Here is a 21,212-nt window from a genome sequence, read left to right as displayed (position 1 = left end):
CGTGAAGTTTGCACTATCCACTTCGCAACACTCGCAAATATAAGACCAAACAGGAGATGAGGAGTGCTCTGAGGAGCTTTTTGACCTCATTCCACCCTCTTTTTTCTACATCCGCACCACGCGCCACCGTAAGGAATTTCACCCTCACCAGCTGGGTGTCTGGTGCACTTCGACCGTCCGCTGCGCCAGATCCTTCTTTCCACGCACGTGCAAACTGCAAATGTTCATGGGCGGCGGTAATCACTTAACATCAGGTGACCCGCCTGCTCGTTTGCTCGCTATATCTATTTAAAAAAAAACATATAAAACAACTCCACAAAAACGAGTCACATATTAAGTTACCTTTAAGAATCTTTCAGTTAATTTAAAGTCCAAGGCGTCACACATTAAGAGCCTTGGGACAGATTAGGCGGCGTAATTACCACCGTAGTGTTTTTCGCGGGGTATTTTATTCATGAGTGTCCATTCGCGTTGCCAGACCCAGTGTTCCCAATACGGGCGATGCAGTTTTTTGTTAGGCGCACGCGCTGTTATTTAGCCGCCCGAGTAAGTAATCAAGCTTTAAGCTCACCGCGCACTGTGTATTTTTTGACGAAAGTAAGCACACCAAATTATTGGGAATTCTTTGATTTTCCGGAATAAGAAGTAGGCTATGTCCGCCTCCGAGTAGCAAAATATCTCTCTATAAAACCTCCTTATCGTTTCAGTGGTTAGCCGTGAAAACGTAACAGACAGACAGACACAGTTTTGCATTTATACCAGCGTGAATATCGATTGCAGTAGCGGATGGCCTTGAACGTGACAGAAAGACTTTTGCATTTATAATATTAGTATGGATATCGTTAGCAGTAATTACATCAAAAGATTTTTCGAACATCCGATATTGCGAATATGTAGACAGTCATAGAAGCTTGTCAAAAAGATGATAAAATTTATAAGATAAGAATAGGGTTCAAGTTTTTTTTTTGGTAAAAACCACAGAATACCGAATATTAATTAGCAAAGCTGATTCCTAGTTCGACGTGATAAGTTAAGGGGGCTCAGGACGGTGCTTTCTTTATACAAACTTAGGAGGGTAATTACTACATTACTTGATACTGTACGCTCAAAACTAAGTATTATATCGATTAATCTCGTCATTATCTAGGTTTATTGATATATGAAACATTGAAAAAAATATTGATTTTAAAGTTACGAGGCTCAAAAGATTCCGATTTTAACACTAAATTTATGACAACTTTGGGCGTAAATAAATAAGATTAGGGGTATGAAAATTCTAAAGAAATTGAACATTAGACATAGTTTATTTATTCATTAGTTGAAATAACTATACTTTGCAAACATAAACTCGGTAGTTTTTTCTCAAAAATACTTTTCCTAAACCCTTGATTTCGGTGAAAATCATCGTGCCTCTCACCTTTCTCATACAATGTCAAGTGAAAAGCAAACAGGTTCGGTCGGGCGTACTGCGTCACCTTAAAGAGGTGTAGTAGATCGGAGGAATTAAAAAGTTTTTGAAGTCTCATGAAAATATTTAAGAGTTTTTAAGTAACTGTCACCATAGGTGGTAGTCTGTGGTAACTATTATTACGCAAATAAACTTAAATCGGCCTAACATAAATGTCATTGTATTAGTCAATTCGAATAGTGCAATAGATGCGTCCGGTGCAATTAACGCTCATGTTATTTAAAGTGCATGAGAATAATTTATTTAGAATTGGTAGTTGGTGCCACAATTTTGGAACCGACAACAAAGTTCCGACATGATTTTGGTGCATATGGTGCTCGTGACTTTGCTCGCGTGAGAACTATTTGATTTTTTGGGTTAAAAAGTAGCCTATGTCGCCCTCCAGGTCTTTAATCATGTAAAAATCATGTTGATCCGTTTGCGTTGCTCCGTTGCGGCGTGATTGAAAAACAAACCAAGAAACCAACAAACAATAATATTAACAGCGATTTCTTCTTTTATGACCAAGCATTGAGAACTTGTTTTTTTTTTTTTTTACTTAGATGATACCTAATAGGCGCATTATTATAAAGTTTAATAACATTTTTTTAATATCCTGTTTATATATTTAGTAGGTACTTACTATAGGATGTATTCCTGTGATATAACAATCTTTTCAGCCCTTACATTCAGTCTTTACAATACCTTGCTTGACACATCCGTTTCCTTCAACATTAACAGAAAACATAATAATATACCTTTTTGTATTTTTATTCATCGTTGTTTAAAACAGTCAATGCGCGCCAAGCTTTATTCATTTGCCATAAATCATTGGTTACATTTGTATGATACAGAATAAGATTATTTTTTGTTTGATTGTATATAGCTGGTACTTAGTAAGTTGTCCCGACCGAAAGGCAAGGGCGAGCGAGGTCGAAATGCTTTACAATTTGCTAAATCGTAATTAGCCATTAATTCTCAGCTCAATCAATCTTTAATTATCCGAATCAAAAACTTTAATTACTTAGTTAATTTTAATTCAGTAGGTTCATTAGCTGCTATAAAGGTGGCTTGAACCACCAATCAATACATTAATAATATAAATGCAAAATTGTGTTTGTTTGTTGGTCTGTCCTTCGATCATGCCGTAACCACTGCAAGTTGCAACAGAGGAACGGATCGACGCATTACAAAAGGAAAATCTGACTGTCTGACTAATCTATCAACGTACAGCTCAAACTACTGGATGGTTTGGGCTGAGGTATGCAGTTAGCTAATATGACGTAAACATCTGTGAAAGGATTTTTGAAAATTCATCCTGTAAGGGGGTTAAACAGGGGTTTGAATTTTGTGGCATAAAGCTAATTTTTAACACGGAAAATCAAAGACTTCGAACGGAACTCTTTGATTTATTTTCTTTGATCTGTTTGATGTTTTTTTTTCTTATACTGTCGACAGAGAACTGCAAAATGAATTAGAATTTCAAAACAAACCCTACTTCTTAGTACAAAAATTCTTCTTCAAAACAAATTCTTCTTATTACTAAGTCTTAATATTTTATCGGTAATACGCTTTTCTAAAGTCATTTGACATTTCATAAGTCCGACGATATCACCAGTCTATATTCTGTCCCTTACTCCGTACCTGTTCGGTAAAGTCGTAAACGTACAAATATCAAACAACAAGATTCCAATCTGTATGTAAATGTGCGAAATTGCAGATGTGATCGCGCTGGCCTGCGCGAGCGCAGCGCGGCGGCGGTCTCCTGTTTCAAAACCAAATACAGAGTGGACCACGTTATGCAACAAGTCACCTTAAGAAAAGCTAATAATTATTATGACTATGAGTTACAAGCACATTATTTTTACTGTTTATAATTTGTAATACTTTTGTATTTTTTTTATCTGTAATCCATCAGAACATGATGACATAAACGATGATTTCTTATTTCGTTCTTTCATTCCTTCGTTCATTGAGCCGGCAGAGATTAGCCGGGATGATGGCAAGAGACCTGATGGATTGACGCTGGTTCCCTGGGAACGGGGACGGGTGCTAATGTGGGACGCAACTTGCGTTGACACATTGGCCCCGTGTCATATCAGGGAGACAGCAGCAAGACCGGGGGCCGCAGCAGAAGCAGCTGAAAATGGCAAGCGGCACAAGTATGCCTCTCTTATCGAGAGTTACGTTTTTGTTCTGTTTGCCGTGGAGACTCTGGGGCCATGGAGTCTGTGCTAAAAAAAAATTACGAGACATTTCACCGGGATTAATAGCCTCATCTGGTGACATATGGGCTGGCTCATTTTTTGCGCGGAAATGCAGCAAATATTCTTGGCACCATTCCACGCCGGCATGATTTGTATAGTAATTAGATAATGCTAGCTTTAAGTTTTGTTGTAATGTTTTCATTAAAAAAAAACAGTTTACTACCACTAATAGCAGAAAGTGGGGAACTGAAACCTCAGCCAATAGCTTCCACGCAACTTTGTCTCAATTTTAATGTTTATAATAATATGGTTTATTCTTAATTCATATTGTTAAAAGTTTTGCATAAAGCGGTCCAGTTTATCTGAGTTCAGTTTATTTTCGTGGAGAAAACAATAGTCCTTTCCATTTCTCTAGTCTAAATCAAACGTTCGGCAACTGGCAGCTGTTATGAGTTTATAGCCGCAGATGATTTATTTTGTTTAAACTGCAATATAAATTTGCCGGTAAAACTAACTTGCTGGCGTTTCTCGATTTAGATACACTTTCTTGTTTATAATTGTTATTATTGAAAGTTCATGTTTCGTTGTTTAAGAGTACCTATTGTAATAATTTTGCATGGTTTTGCAAGTTATGTCTAATCTAAAGGATGACTACCTACTCAGACTAAGATGAATCTTAACTAGAAATGTATTTCTACTCGTTAGTACCTACCTAACTTGTTTCATAGTATACTAACAGTTTAACAAATCAAAGCAAGTGAATTCACATAAAAATATACTTTTTTATTAAAATTATCGGTACCTAGATGATGCCCGCGATTTAGACCTAGTAGACCTAAAGCCCGCATGGATTTAGGTTTTTTAAAAATCCGTGGGGCCTCTTTAATTTTCCGGCATAAAATTTCCTCAAAATCGGTTAAGCGGATGGGCTGTGAGCTAGCAGACAGACACTTTCGCATTTATATTGGAATAGATTTCTGTCCAGATAAAGTTAGACAGAAAAACGTAAAATCAAAATAGAACATAAGAACCAAAATACAACATTGTTACAGTAGAAGACGAGAGTTGAATATGGTAGAAATTAATAAAACTAGTCCTGAAAATACTAAGTTAAATGTTAAACGTCTCTACAATGTCGTATTACTTTTGTCACAGGCGATACAAACTAGAGAAAGTTGTTAAGTTCCAAATAGCGAAGCAGAAGTATAGGTACTAGTCAATTAACCAAACGAAAGTCCACTTCGTGGCCTGAAACATGGTCCCGATAAGGATAATAGCGAGGTTAACAATGTAGCGGCAGACAAATTCTATTAATTAGACGACTTAGCGACCGCGCCCCAATTCGATTAGTTTCACTGGACCGCAATAAATTTTATCGCGGCATTCCGAAACCGGACAAAAGCAATTGTGATCAAACTCAACGCTCAACGGCGAATACTGAAAAGCATCTTAAGCTTTAAGAGGAGCTTATGTTTTATTTGCCATATTTTTGACATTTGTCCAATAAACAGTGACTCAATATTTAAGATGCTCTTAACTTTGCAGTGATAATTGAAAAAACTCATGACTATTAGCAACCCCAGAGAAAAGAACCCTTGCAGAAGCAGAAGACAGTCAGTTTAAACTTGAGAAGCAGTTGTGCCATTCTATCTGTTTTGCCATTCGCACACCCACTAGGAAGAAATGTCCGGATTGGCAGACTTCATATAGGTACCTTTGAGAATACCATGGAAAATTTTCAGACAGGTTTTCTCACGATTTTTTTCCTTCACCGTTGAACCAAGTCATATTTAATTGCTTAAAACGCTTATCACTCCGAAGAGCAGCTCCGAAAGGCGAGCCCGGGAGGAAACTCCGGACTCTCTGAATAAGAGGCCGAATAAACTATTAGTAGTAGGCCATGACCATTTTATAATTTTCAATAATACCTCCACCATTAAGTTTTAAAAATTGGAGAGCAATATCAATCTACTAGAAACTGATGATTAGTAAACCGAAATTGATAAACCAACGCCACAAGAAGCTGTTCGGTAAATCAGTCAACAAGTTTAAATACCGATAGCGGCTAATCTAAGCATAAAAACACTACCATGAATAAACATAAGCAGTGAGCTTAACAAAATTGAAAGTTATTAATGCAAATAAGCATTATACCTCTGATTTGAAAATGTCATCTATCTTCAAATTGAACAACGCAAGATTCGAGGTACATGACACTGATCACTTTGCTGTACCTGTACCTGTAGACATGTTTGATGGATGGGTACCAAGTGGCACGTTGATATTGAATAGCAAGAAACTCATTCACAAAAGCAACAAGATACAAAGCAACTTAATGTAATAGGTATACCGTGCTTGATATATTTCTTCACTGAAAGTTTAGCAAATTTTTAAGAGCTTCTGCAGAATATTTACCGAATTTTCTCGGCAGGAAAAATATATTTTAAAACATTAGTACCTAAATTCATTGATGTCTTATCAATCATACTAGATGCATGTTTCTTATTTTCAGTATTAATAACCATTTGTTGATTATACAATTGTTAAAAATAGAATTTATCTACGTAAAAATGGGGACATAACGGTGGTCATTAAAGACTCAAAATTATTCGAAATCTTTTAATAGGCCTTGATGAAATTCAAAATTCAAATTCAAATTTCGAACACGTGAACAAAGTGTAATATCAAATCAAGAAAGACTAAGATGCGTCAGTGGACAATTTCTTAGTATATAAGATAATTTACAAGTTTAGGTTAAAATAAAATTACTTATTAGTCATACATTAGGCTAGATCGTAATATAATTGAGTAGCTAATTGGCACTCAATAATAAGGAAAAAAAATCTAATTAAAATTCAAATAATTTATTCAAAATAGGTAATAAAAGTAATGATAATTATCACGCAAACTTAAAACTAAAGCTACGAGGGTTCCAAACGCGCCCAGGTCTGAGAAGAGCCTATCTATAACATAGATAGGTCCCTAAAAATTATGTGATGAGAACTTTACAAAGAAACTGCCTGTATCTGGAATTTATATCAATGGTTGAGCTTTAGCTGTTTATCTGCGATGATGTCTTCAACGTCATAGTCAGCAACGCCTCCGCTGGCCGCTCATTTCCGTGCCCTGCGGCTGAACTTTCACTGAGCTTCGGCTCGGGACCGAAGAGTTTCTAGACACATTCTACAAGAATAAAAGATGGTATAAAAAAATGATGTACGGTATTGGTAACGGGCCGCCATTTTTTTTTCACGGTTCACGAGATACAGCCGCTGACAGACAGACGGATGGACAGCGGGGTACTAGGGTGCTGTTTCCACCATTAGGGTACGGATAACGGGGTCCTAAACAGAATGTATTTTGTTTGTGAAATACATTCACATTCAGCACCTACACAGACCACCCTTTTCATATACCTATAATTATGTAGCGAACAGACAAACAGTTGTGTCATCTACTGCTGTTCGTTAACATCTACGTTTTGTTTTCAGAGACTGGTCTAGATCGGTAGTCTGTACTCAGATTGGCTTATTTTTCCGTTTGCCTTTCTTTTTGCTTTGTTGTAATTGGTGCTACTATGCGGTGCGTCTTGTATACTACGTTACAGGAAAAGAGGAAAAAGTATACGCTCAAAAAATAGGTATAAAAGAAAAAAAATACGAAAAAATACTGTAGCATAGTCTATTACAATAATGTTCTCCAGCAGTCCATCTGTGATGATATTCAGAACTTAGATTGAAATAAATATAAATTGTGTTATGGTCTATATAGTTTGTACAGATTAACACTAAAGTGAGCTGAGTTTAATCTAACTATTCCCGCCTCAGGGCACGTTCGACCTAGAGTTGATGTCGGGTTACGAAAGAGAAGATTCCGACATATTATGAACCTATCCGTTATTCTAATCATGTAATTACAATAATCATAAATATACTGTATACACACCTAAAGAGAGTACTAAATATACTGTATTGTAGTGTTTAAAGAATTAAACTTTAGAAAATTTTAACGAGTGATAATAATTATTGTAAAAATGATCACTGTTTCATACAGTACTCAAAATTAACACTGGAATCAAGGAAACGCAAAAAACTCAAAACAACTATTATGAAACTAGCTTATGCTATCTGAATGTCAAATTTCAGCCCGATCCGTCCAGTAGTTTGAGCTGTGCGTTGATAGATCAGTCAGTCAGTCAGTCAGTCAGTCACCTTTTCCTTTTATGTATTTAGAAGACTACAATGAAGATGCTATTTTAGATGCTGAAGAAATACTCATACAATCAGAAAAAAATACAGGAAGACTAAGTACAGATTATAGATTACAGATTATAGATTTAGGCAAAAATACAGGAAGATTCACCCGTCATAGAAACTCGAAAACTCTTTTGAATAAAAACAAACCAAAGATGAATAAATTACAATAAACCAAGCACTGCACGTATTGCAACAAACAGTCAACACTAAACACATTAGCAATTATCCTCGAACGTCCATGCCTTACAATTGCGTGCGCAGCTTACGATCGACAGTTGTAATTAAACCTCTGTTAAACCCTCGCAAGTCTTTTTAAGCACCTATACATAAATTACGGACCTCCTTACTCCATACTTTATGTTGGGTAGCTCTATTGAATATTTTATTGCTGGTTGCCCGCTGGTAATTTACTGGCGAATTTAACTCATCTCTATTACATGTCCGCTTTATTACAACTTGGATCGAGCCTCCGCGAGGAAATACTGGTCAGATTTATCGTTCATTATAAAACTGTTCGTGTTTGTTAGAATCATAAAAATAGTATAACATGGTTAGAATACACTCAATCAGATCAAAGAGTTATTTTTTTTAGCAAAAGTAAAGTGCACTGGTTTAAATATTACAGTTTTATGATCTCTATGTTAGAAAATTGAAAGGTACAAATATGATACAAGTGGGTACAAATTATTTATATTCATGAAGTTTTCAATTTTAAAAAAGAATGCAAAAAGTATAAGTCAAAATGACAATTAGTTGACACGACAGTAGCTATGATGTCGATTCATTGTCGATTCGTGTCACGGATCTATTATATATGCGTTGATATTATGTTTACTTTATTTTCACGAGTGGTTTACTAAAAGATGTATTATAATTTATTTGATATCAATATAACTTTCATTACCATTGTTATTTTTATTAGTGATTTTACTTTTTCTACTTAAAAATGTCTTCAGAATCTTCAAAAGAAGAAACTAAAACCGAATATATTTATGTAGCGCCTGTCGAGGAAAGCTCCGAGGAGCCTCCTATGGACGAATGGTCTTCCCTGGTGATGGAACTTCCTGAGGAAAATCGTAAACGGGTTCTATACGAAGAGGGTTTATATGATCCAGGCAGTGGAGAAATATGTACTAAATACGTATCTATGTCAGCCAGCTCTGTTCTTAGGCATCCTTATTTTAACTACCCGGGTGTTCTCGATCCCGGTATCAAAGAAGCTTTACTAACACCAGAAAAAAAGATCGAGTATCCAGATGACGGCCAAGCACTATATTTGGCAACCTGTAAAGAAATGAAACAATGTCCAGTGATGAAATTTCATAGAGAATTACTCACTGATCAAATCGACTTAAAGTATTATTGTGTACAACCTTTTGGTGTTCGAGCGATGGCCATGGCACTAAGCTACAACCAAAACGTGACCACCTTTGATTTAACTGATAACTTTTTGAATGATGATGCATGCTTTCATTTGGGGGAAATGCTTAAAAGCAACTTTACATTAAGAGAATTAATTTTATCGGGATGTAAAGTTGGACAGAAGGGAGCTAAATTGTTGTTTGCTGGATTGCAGCGCAATACAGATCTTCGAGCTTTGAATTTAAACAAAAATGCAATAGGAGACATAGGCGTGGAACATTTAGCATTTGCAGTATCCCGAGGCATTAATGTGAAAGAAATATATCTAAGCTATAATAATATTAGCGGTAAATCAGCTAACATTTTAGCTGAATCTTTTGAAAATCATAATGAATTAACAATATTGGATCTTTCTTGGAATAATCTCTATGCTCCATTAGTAGGAACAGTTAATTTATTAAATATGTTAGGAGAAAGTAAAGTTTTACAGAAGTTGTATTTGTCTTGGAACTCGCTAGCCAGTAGTCGCATCGGAACTGCAATAAAATCAATTTTTAAAGTTCCTAGCTTACGTGTATTAGATCTGAGTAATAATATGTTATCGGGCGAGGGCGTTCAGAATTTTGTAGGGCTTATGGCGAAACCTAAAAAAATGGAGACACTGATATTGTCTTATAATCCATTAACGCGCGAGGACGCATTAAAAGTTCTTCAAAAAATGAAACTCAATTCAGTAAAAATTAAAAATCTTTTACTAGATGGAGTATTAGTAGATGGAGCATTTTTATTGCTTCTTGACCAGATTAAAGGCATGAAGTCGAAATTGAACACTGTTATAACATATGGAGGGGTTAGTGGCGATTTTCAAGCTAACGAACCAGATGCGAGAGATCTAGTTCTTAATCGCGTTGAATTTCTGTCAATGAAAGGTAAGAAAAGAAAAGTCGATGTTGCTCTTGTAATACTGCAAATGGAAAAGGACAACATAAACATTATGAATTCAAAAGATTTTGAAGACGCGTTAACTGCAACAGGAGCCCCTCTTGATAGTGATCTTATTAATGAAATGGTTAATGCTTTTCCTGGCCCGAAGAGTGCTAAGTTTAAGAATATAAATATCAATCTTGTAGCTGATTTTATTCGGAGGAAATGGCCAGATCGTAAGCTGCCGGTGACGCCGCCTCCCGAGCCCGAACCAGAGCCTTTACCGCCTGAACCTAAACCAAACAAGAAAGGGAAAAGGCAAGGCAAAAAATAAATTTACTTGTCTCTTCTTTAGGTTTTATTTTCACTCGCAATATTTTCTATTGTTTATTTTGATAATTATTCATAATATACGGGTACACTATTACACTACTGTTTTGCTTATGTTCTTTTTATGTAATTGTTACGTCATGTTATTTTATAATACATTTTATTATTATAATGTGTTTTTCATGTACAGAGTTATACTCGAAAACAATTTTTTTTGTAGAAACTGTTTTAAATAACAAATCTGTTATATAAATATTAGAAAAATGGTATGAATGGGTGGTAATATCTATGGCCTGCAGAACTTAGAGTATAGAAAAAATATAGTACTGTTACAAAATCTAAAAACTGTGAAATCTAAAACACGTAGTGGTTGTATTAAGTTTCAGTTTTCACTAAGAAGGTATGATAAGATTGATTTCTGCTAATACATGCTGGATTTGCGATTGCCGAACTGTTTTTGAAACAACTTGAATTTTCGCCATTTTGGCGCTGATAGCAGCAATGAGCGTCATGTGAGCGTACTCGGAACTAAATGTTAGTGGCGAGACAACTGTCAACACGAAGATCATAGATCATTTGAGACGTCAATTTTAATTCCCGGTACGCTCGACCAAATCGGCACAAAAATAACTGTCATTTTGTATGGCACACCTCTTCCAGCGTACTTTGTTGTATAATTATGTCTATTTCAGTGAGTTTGGAAAAAAAGAAACTGAAAAATAAAATATTGACGTTTGCGACGTTTGCCCAAATTCTGCTGCTCTGAATGACCATGTCTGAGGGTGCAATTTAGTTGTAAAAAAAGATTAATTATATGAAGTTTTATTTACAAACAATAATTTCGTTACATGTACATATCTTGTAGTCCATAGTAAAAATGTCTTCAAGTGTTAGTATAGAACAAACTTCTCTGGAACTTGAAGTGATTCATGAAGTGGAATCATTTTTTTCTGAAGAGCCGCCCATTGAAGAGTGGTCATCGTTAAACGCAGAAATTCCAGAGGAAAATGTGAAGCGGCTGCTGTATGAACAAGATTTGTACAGCCCTGGGAGTGGCGAAATTTGTGCTAAATATGTACCGCTCTCTGTGAGTTCAGTGTTTCGTCATCCTTATTACAATTATCCGTCTGTTCCCGACCCTGGCATCAAGGAGGCACTATTGAATCCAGCACCCAAGATTATACCAAAATCAGACGATGGCCAAGAACTTTACCTAGATTTATGTAAAGAGATGTGCGTCTGTCCCATTCGATGTTTTTACAGAAATCTTTTAGATCGCGAGATAGATTTAAGATATTACGGAATTCACCCACTGGGATTTCGAGCTATCGCAATGGCTCTAAATAATAATAGATTGGTTAAAGTATTAGATTTAACAGATAACTGGATAAGCGAAGACGGATGTTATCATTTGGGTGAGATGTTTGTTAGGAATATCAGTCTGGAGGAGTTGAATTTACACGGTTGTCGGATCGGACCTGAAGGCGCCAGGCGTTTGCTCGCAAACATTCATGTCAATCGCACTCTACGCAAAATAAATCTCACTAAAAATTGTCTGACTGATGCTGGTGTGGAGTACTTATCGAAAGCAATCTTTTTAGGCTTTGATATAGCAAATATTAACCTCAGCCATAATAGTTTGACAGCAAAATCATTAGTTACGCTTACTTCTGCATTTGAAACACACAACAAGCTGACTCATCTCAATTTGTCTTGGAATACCATATTTTCACCTAATGCGATTTTTAATTTGTGCAATATGCTATCAACAAATACCAAACTCGAAGAGATAAATTTGTCATGGAATTCTTTAACTGGCCCTCGTATAGGTAGTGCTATTAAGCAGCTTATGAAAGCTCCAAATTTAAGATCACTCTATTTAAATAATAATAGACTGTCAGACGAGGTTACCCAAATAGCGGGAAGTTTATCAACTAGTAAGGTAACAACTCTGGATCTTTCATACAATCCTTTGACACCGGATAATGCCTTGTTTTTGCTATCAAAATTAAAGATACGTAAAGTAAAATTACAAAATCTTTTTCTTGAAAATGTTTTAGTGACGGCTGAATTTATTGAATTGAAAGATAAAATATTGGCTATGAAATCTCGGAAAAATGCAGTTATAAAATGGGGAGAAGTGATACCTAAGTTTGTTTCAGCAAATGGCGATATGCGAGAAATAGTATTAAGGAGAGCTGAATTTCTATGTAACAAAGGTAAAAAGTCAAGCGTAGATATAGCTCTAGTATTTTTAGAAATATGCAAATATGAAAAGCCGTTAGAAATAAAAGAATTTTCACGTGTACTTAAGACGCTCGGTGCTACTAGTTTAGATGCGGATTTGATAGAGGAGATCGTGAATAGTTTCCCCGGCCCCAGTAAGAAGAAAGAAAAGACGATTCATCTAGTCATGTTGGCAGATTACGTCCACCGGAAATGGCCTGATAAGAAATTGCCTCCTTCACCGCCTCCGGAAGTAATCGTACCAGATGTAAAGGATAGTAAAAAGAAGAAAAAGAAAAAATGATTTGATAGTTGTAATTGTTTTTCTGTTTTATAAGATTAGTTCTATTTTTAGAATAAAGTATTACTATATAGAACTTTTATTTATTATTCCATAACTAACGTCCGCGTGGATTTGGGTTTCTTTAAAATCCCATGGGAACTCTTAGATTTTCCGGGATAAAAAGTAGCCTATGTCCTGCCCCGGGATGTAAGCTAACTCTGTAACAAATTTCATCAAAATAGGTTGAACCGTTAGGCCGTGAAAAGCTAGCAGACAGACAGACAGACACACTTTCGCATTTATAATATTAGTATGGATTATGCCCTAACACGAAAAAAATTCGTCTCTGTGATAATGGCTTAATTTGTTTACCGCACATTTCATACTTTGAGTACAGGTATATTGTTATTTTATATTATCCAATACCGCGTCGTGAGGTTACGCGTTCCATTTTAGAGAAAGAGTGATTTACATCGTGAAGACAAAGCCGGGCGCGAGAACTGTGCCCATTATCATACGTCGCGATACATGCTACATCACACATCTACTTATTATTAAATCCATACATATTATTTATAATATGTAATAAAAAAATTATATATAAATGTTTGTCCGTTCGTTACCTATGCGTTCGCGTATCGTTCACCATTTATGGAGTGGAAACTTTGTACAGTGATTGTTGACACTTGCAGCAGGAGCCCGGGTCTTCTCTGGTTGGATAAAAGCCAAACGAAGGTACGGGCGTAGCCTTTTTATCCGGGCTGTATTACCCTGAGCCCGGTGTTGTTATTTTAATTAGGATTTCGCCACGAAATTTCAGAAATAGGCCCTTCATAGCACCTTTAACGTCGATATGTAGCGTGCTTGTCGCATTGTAACGCCGACCAGGCATTAGATAGTGTTTAATAACTTTCATAGACCTAGGCTATCAATGCTTAATATCAGTAATGCTTGAGCCTGCAGTTAGTAACAATAGGTGGAAACTCGCTAATTTGGAAGAATTATTTAAATACTTTCCTTTTAAAATACTTCTTATAGGTTTCTTACATGTCAATTTTTAGGAACGCTAAATTGCTTACAGACTTAGCTTTATTTAAAAAAAAAACCTATTTAGAAAATCTAAATTCTCAAGCTGCAGATCGAAACCGGCACTTGTTTGTGAATAAACGAGCTGGCGGATCTCCAAGTCTCAAATGATTACCGGCGCCCATAAATATCTGTAATTTTGCTAAAAAGTGGGCCAACCCTGGTGATAACTCAAAAACTACTTTTTGGGGCTAGCCGCTTGTCAGCAAAAGGACGGCAGATTGATATGCGATAAGTAACCTTTTGGCCGATTGTTTTGCCGTGCCTATGTGCAATGGAGACGCGTCTGCAGTCCGCGCGGCCGGTAGCGTGCGTCACGCAACGCGCGCGTGTCCACTTTATTATTATTTATTGGCGTCCAACAATCCGCGCCTAGATAATACCGTCCAAACGGAACACCGCCGTGTTACATTCTTAAGTCATCTGATGTAAGATTTCCAGAAAACTTTACGAGTATACTGTAGGAGCTGACGAAAGAAAATGACATATCCATTGTTCTATTCAGTGGTTTACCACATCGATGGTTTTACCTCAACTAGAGTGAAGGAACTCTCGATATGACCCTGAAAAAAGACGATAAGTATGTCAAATATTAGACTATGGTGACGTAAAGTCAAAGCAAAATAGGGCTACTTTAGGGCTACTTGCGTCAAATGTACTAACATTTTGATGGTGAACTGCCAGTGACGTAGAATTCATCCAAGCGTCGAAACCTCGACGTTTTGGTAGAATTTCCCTAACTGTCATGAACTGTGCCTCAACAGACCTTCTACTACACCCGCTAGGATACTAATTTTATGGTAAACTATCTAACCGCCCGGCTTGGGTGATAATTTTGATATAAGTACCTATAAATATATAAATATATATCCTATTTTACTTCTGGATAAAGAAGCTTTCTAATGGTGAAAGAATTATTTAAATCAGTTCAGTAGTTTGAGAGTTTATTGATGGGCGTGGAAAGGTAACAGATTCGAGATTCGAAATTCAACAGAGGCCAAGTGCGGATTGGCGGACTTCACACACCTTTGAGAACATTATGGAGAACTCTCAGGCATGCAGATTTCCTCACAATGTACTTCACCGTTAAAGCGAGTAATATTTAATTTCTTAAAACGCACATAATTTTGAAAAGTTACAGGTTTGTGCCCGTGATCGAACTCCCGACCTCCCGAATAGGACGCGGATGTCGTAACACCGGATATCACGGCTTTTTTATGCCTATCGTCTAATAAAAACAAAATGTTGCGCCCCACACCACTTTGGCATACCCTGATCTTAGACTTCGTTCCTCAGCCACCACCGTATCCGAGAGTTGGTAGAATGCATGTCCACGAGTTACTCGTAAGCCGTAAAAAGTGAGCTATAAAAAACTGAACCGTACGCAACGGCACTGTAATCTGGATCTAGTGTCGCTTTACAAGTATTCCAACTGTCAGCGTTGTACTTACCTACACAGTTATTTCGCTACTTGACGACATTTCTATGATTTTATTGGGTGTTCAAATATTTTGACAATCGTTAAAGAGCCGTAAGAGCCTAGTGGTTAAGACTTCCGCTTCCTATTCGGGTGGTCGGGGGTTCGGTCTCGGACACGCACCTCTAACTTTTCGGAAGCCATGTGCGTTTTAAGAAATTAAACATGATTCGTTATAACGGTGAAGGAAAACATCGTGAGGAAACCTGCATGCCTGAAATTCGCCATAATGTTCTCAAAGGTGTGTGTAATCTACCAATCCGCACTTGACCAGCTAAACCTTTCTCATACTGAGAGGAGACCAGTTCTCAGTTGTGTGCCGTCGATGGGTTGAGATGATGATGATGATGAAAAGGTTTTTCCTTTGCTAATTTAAAAGGTTAACAAATCGCAGAAAACCTCTCCGGGGTTTTAGACGTTGCTTAAGTTTGGTTTTTTAGAAATCCGCCAAATCAGATAAAGTATGGTCCAACGTGCAGCATGCGCTGTGCACCTTCCGCCCTCTCGCTACTGCTAATGCAAGAAAAAATCGGCTAAGTGCGAGTCACGCTCGCACAACGAGGATTCCGTACAACAATCGTATTTTTTCGCCTTTTTGCACGATAATTCAAAAACTATGATGCATAAAAATAAATAAAAATCTGTTTTAGAATGTACAAGTGAAGACCTTTCATAATATGATACCCCACTTGATATAGTTATCTTACTTCGAAAATTTAGAATACTAATTATTAGTTTATGACTACAATTTTTTTTTGTATAATGTAACCACAAATTCACGATTTTCAGATTTTTCCCCTAATGCTATAAGGCCTACCTACCTGCCCATGGTTCTAGGTCAACGGGAAGTACCCTGTAGGTTTCTTGACAGACAGACGGACAGACAGACAACAAAGTGATCCTATAAGGGTTCCGTTTTTCCTTTTGAGGTACGAAACCCTAAAAACCACCATCATGAAACCTCATAAAAATACGCTTAGAGCATTAAATTATTCAACTCTTTAACTTTTAAAGTGTGTATAATTTTTTTATAAGTAACTTATCTTGTTTCAGGTATGCACCGGCAGAATAATCCGTGGTATTTCATAAGTAAGAGGTATCTATTCATGGAACCACATAATGTGTTAATAAGTTACATTTATAAGTTACAATTAACACATTATACGGTTTTTTCCTTCACTCTTGAATATTTATGGAATCAGAGGCATGTGATAAATCGATTGTTATAACTTCGACTCAAGTTTTTATTATGTTATACTTGAATATATCATAATATCAATAACTACCGTACCGTATTAAACGTAATATCAACTAGCGACAGGCACGGGTAGCTTATTACTATTTACGTAGGGATCTCTATATTTTTTGAAATGAAATATAGCCTATGTCACTCAGGATTCAGGAATAACGTAGCTTTCTACTGGTCAAAGAATTTTAAAAATCGGTTCTGTAGTTCCAGAGATTACCCTCTACAAAAATCTTACAAACTTTACCTCTTTATAATACTCTTAGAATATAATGTTTTTTTATTCATGTAAACTTTTTACAAGTGTTTACGAATAGTCAGGTAGTTTTAATTTACCACTCTGTGTATTAAGTATAGACTAGTAGCGACCATTTAATCAATATTTAAACTTTGATTTTGATCTTTGATTAAAGATTACAATTACAATTACTAATATTACAATTTTACTCATACAATTTTAATAGTTCGTTTTATACATTCGTTTATTATGACAGTCCAAGACTGTAGAATTAAAACATCTTGAGGAAACCCGTATGCCTGAGAATTATCTATAAAATTCTGAAAGGTGAGTGAAATCTGGCAATCCGCACTTCAGCGTGATGAACTATAGTGTGCTTAAATCCTTACATTCTGAGAGGAGTCCCGTGTTCAGTAGCGATAGTTTGAGACGATGATGATGTCTCATATCAATATATTTATCTAGGACGTGTCTTTCAAAGCTTATGATTAATATAAACTCCAAAACTTAGAACTGTCATCGGTACTCAGTCGTCGTCATTGTAACATATCTTCTGTTGAAAGTCCGAGTGCAAGTTGAAAGTATTCGGCGTGTGTATGTTTATCAATAGAAAGTTAGCGGGTGCACGCGTGGGTATCAACTAGAAACCACCGAAATCAGAATAAACATAGAAATGTTACAGAAGCGTGAGATAATCGCCGCAATGATCGTTGAGCATTATTGCGTTGTTCCAACTTACATACAGTTTAATTTACGTTGCTTTGGATGCTAGAGATATGTTCTTTTGAATTATTTTTCTGTTTGAGGCTAACACCGCACCGTTTTAGTATGATTAGATGAGATGTTAAATCTCATAGAATCATTCTGATGCCATTTCTATTACGTTATTAAGATTTCTGTGGCGGCAACCGCATAGCGCTCGATTAGGAATTCGGATGTCGTCGCTTCTTCAACTGTTCGCCACACGTCGCTACTTTTACTTTCAAATACACCTACCTACCTGAGTACCTGAGTACCTGTTTTTATCTAACAACCATCGCGTCGTATGGCGGGGTTCCCGGGTTAGATTCCCGTTTGTGACTAATTCTTGCGCACTTAGCTCTCTCCGTGGTCAGCTTGCCGAACTTGTATCCATGGAGTAGATTTTAATCTATGGAAAGCATCGATATAAATGACAAGATATACCCAAGCGAACAAAAATTTTCACGGTTTTGGAACCAAATAAATCAGCGCCACCTCTTAGATACCTACTAATGAACGACCCGTTTGAAATCCAGACGTCACTGAGGTTGCATTGGTGCTAAACAAACATTTTAGGACCAATGAGTCCGTGCCATTTTGCTTGTTCAATGGCCCTGTCCTTACGAAGTAATATATAAATCAATGGTGGAAAGTATTTTTATGTATTTATGGGTGTTTTATTACATAACTAGATGATGCCCGCGACTTCGCCCGGTTTTCTGGGTTAAAGCTAGCCTTTAACCCAAAAAATCAAGTAGTTCACACGAAATTTTTACAAACCTTAATCCACGCGGAAGAAGTTGCGGCCATCAGCTAGTTTGTAATTAATGTTGTTATCCTAAACTTTATTTCTCATCCATCTATCTCATTGCTATTACACGTTTACAATTAATATTTATATAAAAATACCAAAAAATAAAATAATAGAGTTAATAAACAATAAAAAACAGAAACAACAAAAAACAAAATGACTTATTAGTATGTACCTTTTTATTTTTCAACAAAAAAAATGATAACGATATTCTTCGTGCTCGTAAGCACTCCTTCAACTGATTTGTAGAGTTTTATTTTCCACTGTACCGGTAATCTTGCTGATATCCGTATACATGAATTGTGCGTATCATACGTTATAACATGCCATTTTTCATTTCTGGCAAAAACGTGAAGAATAATTCACGCCCATGTTTCAATTTACAACTCGAAACCGAAAGTCAGTGCACAACATGCGATTTTCGTATGCCATAAATCAATACGGAAATATATTCCACCGTTTAGGTATCATACAGTTGGGAGAGATAGGTACGTGAGCAACTCTGCCCCATTTTGCACGAACACGCTTAAGTGTATCCTCAAACTACTAGTCGTAGACAAGTGCTTTACCATCATTTTGCGAGAATTAAGATCTATGGCTACTTCTTTAAATTTTCTGACCTAAGCCTTTCCAATATCCACTCATTACACATTCCAACCATTTGCTTCTTTTGCGGTGAAGTCTCTTGCCTGAAAAGTTCTCTTTTAACCTAATCTTGGGAAATCTTCATTAATTCATCCAAAGAAAAGATGAAGAAAGGAGAAGCCTATTGCTTCAAATTGATATTGAGAACACTTTAGTTCGAGAATCTTTACCGCAATGCCTCTACTGTTGCTCAGCGAAAGTAAAAATGCTTATTGAAAATCCTATTACACACTAAAGGATTATTTGAGTGATAAGAAAGTTTGGGAACTAGTTGCATTAACAGCTTGTTAGTTAGGCTGAGTTTGTTGTGGAATTCTTCTTAGACCATGGTGCATTTGAAACCCTCTTAGCTTTAGTTTTTAGTTTACGTAACTAATTTTATATCAATCATCTTACAAATTCAACAATGAACAATCAAAGAGTGTAGAATAGTACCTTTTGTTTAATAAATAGCTTTGACTTTGTGATGTTCATACGGAACTGTACGATTGCTAAGCGGTGTACCCGCTTTGTAAACGTTGAAGGTATAAATGAATTCAATTCTTTATCAGATCGAATGTTACGACGACCGAAAACGGCGTGTATGGGCAATTTACGAAAACCCCGCGGGCTTGAGTTTTTTCATGAATAAGGCTCAGGAAAGCTGGATTTTTGAATAGGGATTCCACAAAATTGCAAATCTAGGACAATGTAGGAAATGATTATTATTTTGAATGAAATTTCCCCACTTGTAATGTACGCTGAAGCACAGCTACTATTTTTCCCCCCTTATTATTGAATGCCAATTAGCTACTCAATTGTATTACGATCTAGCCTAATTATGACTAATCATTATTTTATTTTAACCTAAACTTATAAATTATCTTATATATATGTACTAAGAAATTGTCCATTGACGCATCTTAGTCTTTCTTGATTTGAGATACACTTTGCTCACGTGTTCTTTCAAACTCACAGCTACTATAAACTCCCTTTTTATTCGCGCCATGATAACTGTGAACATTTTTAAACAATGATGATGATGATGAACCATCCTTACTAACGTTTCGCGGCGTTTCCGGCTTTTGCAACGCGGTTGAAGAGCGTGCTATAGACTAGTAACACCTATTTGGCTGAAAAAATAAATTTGCAAGCAATCTAATCGACTCATATTAATAATTATTGTAGTAGATAGTATAGGTAGAACGACTTTTCCTATATATATTTAGATGTTTTAAAAGATTCACATTAGCTGTTAAAGCCGGTTTTTTTGGTTGGAACCTTTTTCGTCGAACAAAAATCATATATACCCTTTCCGATCTTACGGTTATGTGGTAGATAATAAAAGATGTGTCAAATTATATGAAAAATAGGACAAATCCATGAAAATTTAGACGTATGGCTTACTTAAAGTTATGATGCTTTACAGAATGCCGACTTAAATAATAAGGGTTTTTACTTTTTACGTTATAAACTTTAAATATGGTTGATTATGTAAATTGTTTATACGGCGGACACCTTCAAAAAATTGATAGGTACGTGAATTTTATACTTTGCAATGTCATGGCAAAGTTAATCGTTTCGTACTGAGTTTATAAGATAGGTACTTATTTATCAACAAGATGTTGCCCGCGACTTCATCCGCGTGGACTTTTGTGAAGTTTTTAAAAATCTCGTGGAAACTGATTTTCCAGGAAAAATACTCTATGACCGCGTATACGGGGCAAAAGATATCGCTGTATAAAATTTAATGGACCATAAAAATTACATACAGACATACTTTCGCATTCATAATATGCAAGTCGCTCTAAACCTGTAATAAAAATTTACTGTGCTAAAAATTTCAATATGAATTTCTAGTAATTTAATGTACCTGCAAGGTCTAAGAATAATAATTACCTATTACAAGTTAAATACAGATATAAATAAGAGGTATTTCGTCAACGGAAGTCCG

General features: G+C 36.2%; 3 protein-coding genes across 6 annotated transcripts in view; all 3 read left to right on the top strand.

Moving 5' to 3' along the window:
- The window catches only part of osp (myosin phosphatase Rho interacting protein outspread), a 398,510-nt gene that overhangs the window by 230,355 nt on the left and 146,943 nt on the right, over nucleotides 1-21,212 (top strand). The gene's annotated exons all lie outside the window — the stretch shown is intronic.
- Nucleotides 8,796-10,530, top strand: LOC117996676 (leucine-rich repeat-containing protein 74B-like). Its single transcript, XM_034984801.2, has one exon. It carries the CDS (start codon nucleotides 8,857-8,859, stop codon nucleotides 10,528-10,530), a length of 1,674 nt encoding a protein of 557 aa, XP_034840692.1. The 5' UTR covers nucleotides 8,796-8,856.
- LOC117996678 (leucine-rich repeat-containing protein 74B-like) lies at nucleotides 11,391-13,061 on the top strand. The gene has a single exon (XM_034984802.2). The coding sequence runs from the start codon at nucleotides 11,404-11,406 to the stop codon at nucleotides 13,054-13,056; it is 1,653 nt and encodes a 550-aa protein (XP_034840693.1). The 5' UTR covers nucleotides 11,391-11,403; the 3' UTR covers nucleotides 13,057-13,061.

Source organism: Maniola hyperantus, chromosome 3 (genome assembly GCF_902806685.2).
Source record: "Maniola hyperantus chromosome 3, iAphHyp1.2, whole genome shotgun sequence".
Taxonomy (NCBI): Eukaryota; Metazoa; Arthropoda; class Insecta; order Lepidoptera; family Nymphalidae; genus Maniola; species Maniola hyperantus.
This window is presented reverse-complemented; position numbering and strand designations above follow the sequence as displayed.

Coding starts and splice junctions, on each gene's coding strand:
- LOC117996676 (XM_034984801.2), top strand. CDS start 8,857: ATGTCTTCAGAATCTTCAAAAGAAGAAACTAAAACCGAATATATTTAT.
- LOC117996678 (XM_034984802.2), top strand. CDS start 11,404: ATGTCTTCAAGTGTTAGTATAGAACAAACTTCTCTGGAACTTGAAGTG.